General features: G+C 58.0%; 1 protein-coding gene across 2 annotated transcripts in view; it reads left to right on the top strand.

Moving 5' to 3' along the window:
* Positions 1-3,397, top strand: part of KCTD1 (potassium channel tetramerization domain containing 1) — a 63,613-nt gene extending 60,216 nt beyond the window's left edge. For both annotated transcript variants that reach the window (XM_006106201.2, XM_023747040.1), the window contains exon 5: positions 2,450-3,397. In XM_006106201.2, coding sequence (XP_006106263.1) covers positions 2,450-2,608 — 159 coding nt within the window. In that variant the 3' untranslated portion in view covers positions 2,609-3,397. The remainder of the gene's footprint in view (positions 1-2,449) is intronic.
* The last annotated feature ends 3,467 nt before the right edge of the window (positions 3,398-6,864 follow it).

The raw sequence follows: 6,864 nt of genomic DNA, 5'->3' as shown, positions 1-6,864 counted from the left end.
GGAAGTCAGAAGTCAGGGTCACACCACGTGGGTGCCCGTGCCTCCGAGGCTGTGGGTGTGGCCGGTGCCCTGACGAGCAGGCGCCGCCCTGGCCCAGGTCCTGGCCGCATTGCCTCCGAGCAGCCCTGGGAGGCAAGCAGCCCGGTTTCCGATGAGAAAGCAGGTGCCCCTGGGTCTTGACTCTGGGTCTGTCGCCTCAAAAAGACGTGAAGCCCATGGTGTGAGGATTTGGGGGTTTCCCTCGTTTTAGTCGATGGGCCCACGGCTTTGTTCAGTGTGGACCCCACAAACCTCTCCCAAAGCTCGAAGACTGTGCGCCCACCCCCACCCCCCTCCTGACAAGAGGTCCGCACTAGTCACTGTTTTTAAATAGATTTCCATTGATTTCAGAGAGGAAGGGGGAGGGAGGGAGGGAGGGACATCGAGGATGAGAGAGAATCAGGATCGGCTGCCTCCTGTGCGCCCCCCACTGGGATGGAGCCCACAACCCGGGCCTGGAGGAAGCGTGGGTTCCCTTTGATTAGCAGCTGAGCCGCTGTGAGGATCCGCAAGACAGAAGCCAGCAGGGCTCAGTCTTCCCGGCTCAGAGCGTCCTCCGAGCTTGTCATTCTCCCCCTGTGATGGCCAGAGTGTGGGGCGGGGGGGCAGCAAGCAGGCTTTCCTGCCGACAGGCCACCTGCCTCTGGGGACTCCCCTTAGAGCAGCGGTTCTCAACCTGTGGGTCGCGACCCCTTTGGCGGTCGAATGACCCTTTCACAGGGGTCGCCTAAGACCATCCTGCATATCAGATATTTACATGACGATTCATAACAGTAGCAACATTACAGTTATGAAGTAGCAACGAAAATAATTTTATGGTTGGGTCACAGCATGAGGAACTGTACTTAAAGGGCCAGAAGGTTGAGAACCACTGGTCTATAGGGAGCTGTCCTTCGCCTGTCACCTGCCCCCACAGCACCTGGACGTGGACTTGGGGAGAGTCCCGCCCTCCGGCCCCTGCGTGCCTGGTGTGCTGTGTGTGCGCGGGGACTGTGGTCCAGAAACGGGTCGTGTAGGGCCGCGTCCCTGGGTCTTGGTCTCAGGAGGACTTGTATGTCATCTGCCAGCACGTGGAGCCGGGTCTGAGCCCGCACACCTCGCTTTCTAATCTCCCCTGGGAGCTGCTTCACAGGAGAGCAGCGTAGAGTCCGTGCAGAGGAGGGGGCCCACGAGGAATCATAACTTTAAAAAACAGTATCTTGAAAGTTACGTACTAGCATTTCACCTTATTCAGAACACCTCGCGCCGGACCTTGTTGTAAAGTTATGCCGGAGGAGTCTTGCCTTCGGGGTGGCGTCGAAGGAGTTTGATCACCTCCGGGCCCGGAGGAGCCTTGCAAGTCCAGACTCTGGGGGAACAGGCGGCTGCAACCCAGGCCGGGGCCTCCTGAGCTGTGGAGCCCCGAGTGGCCAGCACTGGAGTGTCGGACAGGCAAACCCAGGGGTTCCTCTGGCGTTAGGATCCGATTCCTCCCAGGACGGGCTGGGGGGCGTGTGTTGGTGAGACTCGGGATTTGTTTATCTGGGGTCTGTGCGCGGACGTGTCACCGTTACCCGTGACGGCCCCCTGCGTGCACACAGGCAGTACCCCTGCTCTCAGGCCACACGTAGACAGCCTGTCGGGAAACCCCAGCTGCCCGCAGTTGGTTCTGCCTCAGAAGGACGTCAGCCTTCCCGGCTGAGCCGCACCCGCCAGGCTCGGGAGCGTGAACAGGGCAGAGTCAGGAGGGAGGGAGTGAGGGCGAATCGCGGCTGATAAATCCAGATAATTCACCGACGTGCCTGTCCTTCACCTCATAGAATATATTTCAGTGGCAAATGAACTGAAATGTGAGCTTTCCCCCTCCCCGCCCAGAAAAGGTGTGGCACACGTTGCAAAAAAACAGGGGGTTTGAGGCCAACAGATGCGAATTGGAAACCCAATCCCATACTTACCGAGAGCCTCAGTTTTTTGTTGTTGTTTTTTTAAAATATATTTTTATTGATTTCAGAGAGGAAGGGAGAGGGAGAGAGAGAGAGGAACATCAATGATGAGAGAGAATCATGGATCGGCTGCCTCCTGCCCACCCCCCACTGGGGATGGAGCCCACAACCCGGGGCATGTGCCCTTGACGGGAATCGAACCTGGGACCCTTCAGTCCTCAGGCCGACGCTCTATCCACTGAGCCACACCGGCCGGGCGAGCCTGTTTTCTCATCTGTACCGTGGGCTCCCCCCACCCATTCCGCCAGGAGGTTGTGATGACGACCTGAGCTTGGCAGGTGGGACGCTAGCCCGTGAAGGGACATCTGAGACGTCGGGGCTGGGGGGCTTGGCCAGGCTGCACGTGACCGCGCACGGGGGGCGGGGGGGGGGGGGCAGTCCTTGGTGGCCGAGGACCTGCCCTGCTAACGCGCCTCCCCCTCCCGCAGGTCCTGGAGCGGCTGCAGCAGCGGGGCTTCGAGGTCGTGGGCTCCTGCGGCGGCGGCGTGGACTCGTCCCAGTTCAGCGAGTACGTGCTGCGGCGCGAGCTGCGGCGGACGCCCCGCGGGCCCTCCGTCATCCGGATAAAGCAGGAGCCTCTGGACTGAGCGGACCCGTTTCTTATGCAGAAAGGAAACAACCCACATACCCGACAGCTCACGCCCAGGAGCGGGGCCGCGGGTGCCGCTGGGACAGCCACCCACGTCCCGGACCGAACGGTGACTCAGAGACACATTTATATCCAGTAGAGACCACACCTGTACTCACATGGGAACAATTGGAATAGGTGATACCCTCAAGGCGTGAAAAATATATAAATATATATATATATGTCAGAAGGTAGGAAACGCAAAACAAGGAGTGGGAGCTGCGGTTGGTGCTGTGATGGCCGCGGGGTCCTGGGCCCCCGGGTCTGACGGGGAACAAGCCATGGCCGGGCGCCTCTCACAGCTGCCCGCCACCGCCATCACCGGCTTTTCCTTCCTCTCTCTTTATCCTCCTTCTTCTTTTTTCTTTTTTTTTTAAACCACAACACACCTTGCCTCCATTCCTTTGCAGCTGGAGGTGCCGCGGGCGGGCCGGGCGGGGCTCAGGAAAGCGGGGAGCACGTGCGCTCGGGGTGTCCGCCGTGAGACTCACGTGCAGTTTATGCAGAAGTCGCCCTGCTGGTCCGCCGCGCGGAGGGGGCGTTACTTGGTTTTTCAGCCGATCCGTTTCGCAAAGGGGCCAGAATTATTACTTGTTAGAGTCGCACCGGTTTGAGTCTGCTGCTTTCCTACGGTTTTTCAAATTTTATAATGTATTAAATACAATAAACTCTGTTTAAAAAAGAAGGTCTGTGTGAAACACACCTGGTGGGGTGAAGCCATATTAAAATGACACTTTCCTTTTCTAAACGTTCTGTGTTGAGCATCAAAAAGAGGCCTCGCCCGGCCGGCGTGGCTCAGTGGTTGAGCGTCGACCTATGGACCAGGAGGTCAGGGCTCGATCCCCATAACCCAGTGGGGGGCGTGCAGGAGGCAGCTGATCAATGGTTCTTTCTCATCATTGATGTGTCTATCTCTCTCTCTCCCTTCCTCTCTGAAATCAATAAAAATTTGTTTTTAAAAAGAGGCCTAAAAACAGAGGCCAGAGGCCAAAACCCACTGACGGGGAGGAGGGGTTCCCCTGGTCTAAACCGCTGCCTCGGCCAGTGGTGGCCCCGGCTTTGTTAGTCCACGCTGGGGAGCGGGAGAGGCCTCCCTTCTTTCGAGCTCTTTCCCAGTGTCCGTTCGCGGCTGCTGCAGAGCAAACCACGCCAACACAGCGGGTCCCGGCAGCGGCTTGTCTGGTGACTCCGCGGTTCTCTGTGCGGACCGGCCTTCACCGGCGTCATCCAAGGAGTGACAGCTGGGACGTCACGGTAGCTCCCCACGGGGCTGCCAGTGGATATTGGCCGGGGCCCCTCCTGGCGTGGGAGCCGGTCCCGGGGGGAGTGTCCCACACTCAGGGCCTCCAGGAGGGAAGCAGCAGCGGCCAGAGGCCAAGGTCTCCCGAGGGTGGGCTGGACCTGCCCCCGGCACCTCTGCAGCGGCTGCTGCTGCATCAGACTCGGAGCCAGCCCCAGTCCCAGGGGACGGGAGGGAACACCCTCCTGCTGGGGGAGGAACGGGCTTCTTAGCCACCTAGAACCCTTGGGAAGCCCTGCCCTGAAGACCCAAAAGCGGGTTCGGTGGCTCTGGGAGGAGCAGGGGAAATCTCGGGGCCAGATGATCCCTTTCTCATTAGCCAGAGAGTAGGAACCAGGACCACTTTGGGACAAAGCCCTTGGCTTCCCAACGTGTTCACGATTCCAGGCTCCTCCAGCAGCCCTGCCACCACCTCTTCCTCGTTCCAGACACAAAGTAGACTTGGCATGACGTGAGATGGACAGGTAGACGTGGCACAATGGGAGATGGACAGGTAGACTTGGCATGACGTGAGATGGACAGGTAGACTTCGCATGACGGGAGATGGACAGGTAGACACGGCATGATGCTGATGGACAGGTAGACTTGGCACAATGGGAGATGGACAGGTAGACTTGGCACGATGCTGATTGACAGGTAGACACGGCATGATGCTGATTGACAGGTAGACTTGGCACAATGGGAGATGGACAGGTAGACACGGCATGATGCTGATTGACAGGTAGACTTGGCACGACGGGAGATGGACAGGTAGACTTGGCATGACGGGAGATGGACAGGTAGACGACACTGTTTCTGCCGCAGACAGGCTCCTGTGGTGACGGGCTCTTTCCATCCTGAACTTCCTTTTGTTATATGAGAACGTCTGAGCCTGAGGACAGGAGTCATGAAAACGTCTCTGGCTTCTGAAATGAAAAGGAAGCTGTGAATGGCTCCTCTCTCTTCCCAAACACAGAGATGCCCACACACTCGGTTCCTCAGACGCCTGCTGCCGGCTTCCGAGCAGCGAACTTCCCTGTGTCTGAGACTAAGACTTCGCCATCCACGTGCCCCGAGAGGAGAAAGATGTGCCACATGCCTCACCGGTAACCGTTCTCACTGGGCAGCGCTTTCCTAAATCAGTCCATCAAGAGCCTCCCCTTGGGACACGGCCGGTTCTCGCCATCGGCTAACACGTACCCGGGGCGCCCGATGCACATCTCGTCCTGTCCCAACCCACGACTCGCCGAGCTCAGAGCCGAGCCATGGCCATCCGCTCTGTTCTCTACGTTCTGTGCCCACTCACACAGCCACCATCCAACTGCACAGCCTTCCCTCTCGGGATTTCTTTCCACCGGAGATGTTAACATTCACTGGCAATCTCTTCCAGAATCAATCATTTACCTTGGTGGCTACACAAGTATCCCTTTTAAAAAATATGTATATTTTTATTGATTTCAGAGAGGAAGGGAGAGAGAGAGAGAAAGATCAATGATGAGAGAATCATGGATCGGCTGCCCCCTGCACGCCCCCCACTGGGGATCGAGCCCACAACCCAGGCATGTGCCCTTGGCCGGAATTGAACCCGGGACCCTTCAGTCCGCAGGCCGATGCTCCATCCACTGAGCCACACCAGCTGGGGCCAAGTACCCCTTTGTAAAAGCTCCTACTGCCTGCACCATTGGTTTTAGGAAGACCCTCCCCCACCCCCCTCCCCGCACCCTCTGAGCAAACTCAGTCCTTTAGGCAGGGGCCCACGAACTACAACCTCGGGCCTGCTCTTTTCTAAGAAGTGTTTTCAAAAGTAGAAGGAAACAAGCCGTTTCTAAACTGGTTTCTACATATTCCACGAGCCTTACGTGGTAATAATAATAGCCACGCACTTACTAGTAACGTGCGCTCCGGGCCACGCCCTGTGCCAAGCACTGCAACTTGCATTAACTCATCGAATCCTTACAGTTTTTCCTAAAGTCTGTAGTAGCCACGCTTCTCAGTTAAAGAAACTAAAACTCCAAGACATCAAGTGCATGACACGATGAAGGCGAAGGGCCAGTTCGGCTGTACACAGAGGCCCCAGACAAAGTGGGAAAAGGTAGGTTTTCGTGTAATAGGGTGCGGAGGAAGGCAGATGGTTCGTTAACAGCATTTTCTCTGTAGAATGGAAATGTCTTCTTGTGTCTGAATATTCCGAGCCTTCTTTGCGGTGTGCGGGGCACTGAGTTTTGTTGGAACTATGGTAACGGGACAGGGTTTCCACCGTGGGGTGCCGGAGTGCTTAGGGACCCGCCCATCACGGGGCAGAATGGGGGATGCGCGTCGCTAACCACAATGCAAGGCACGCGGGCGTGTGCCGTTTCTCATGGATCAGGGATGTGGCGGTGCCATGTGGCGGGGGACCACGTCGAGTTGGGGACGTTAGCAAAGCATCCTGGGGGAGGAGGGCCTGGAAGTGGGGGTGGGCTTTCACAAGGAGGGGAACAGAGGAGGGCAGAGGCTCAGCCGGGGAAGCACGGGGCAGGTGTGTGGTGCAGCTGGATCACGGGGCAGGGTGGAACATTCTAGAAAGGGAAGGTGGAATTGGACGGAGTGGGGCGGGGGAGGGGAATCTTGAGCGCCAGGCTGGGGGCGACTCCATGCAAGAGCTGGGGAGTCACGGAGGGCGGGCCCGTGGGTGTTCTCCTGGGGCCCGCAGACCCGACGGACGGGGCGCAGCCTGGTGGTGTGGTGGGCAGGGAGGTGGCTGCTTCTCCATGTCATCCATCATGACCCACCTGGCTGAGAGCTGACAACCCGAGATGCGTGAGAAAGTAAGACATCACCGTGGTGTAGGGTGACAAGCTCAGGTGCCTGCGAGGGCCAGGTGAGTCACGTCAATTAGGGGCGAGGCGAGCAGGAACGGGTGTGCCCCGTCCAAGGGCAGCCCCCCTCAACGCCAC

Source organism: Myotis lucifugus, unplaced genomic scaffold, assembly GCF_000147115.1.
Source record: "Myotis lucifugus unplaced genomic scaffold, Myoluc2.0 scaffold_782, whole genome shotgun sequence".
In the NCBI taxonomy this organism is placed as follows: Eukaryota; Metazoa; Chordata; class Mammalia; order Chiroptera; family Vespertilionidae; genus Myotis; species Myotis lucifugus.
This window is presented reverse-complemented; position numbering and strand designations above follow the sequence as displayed.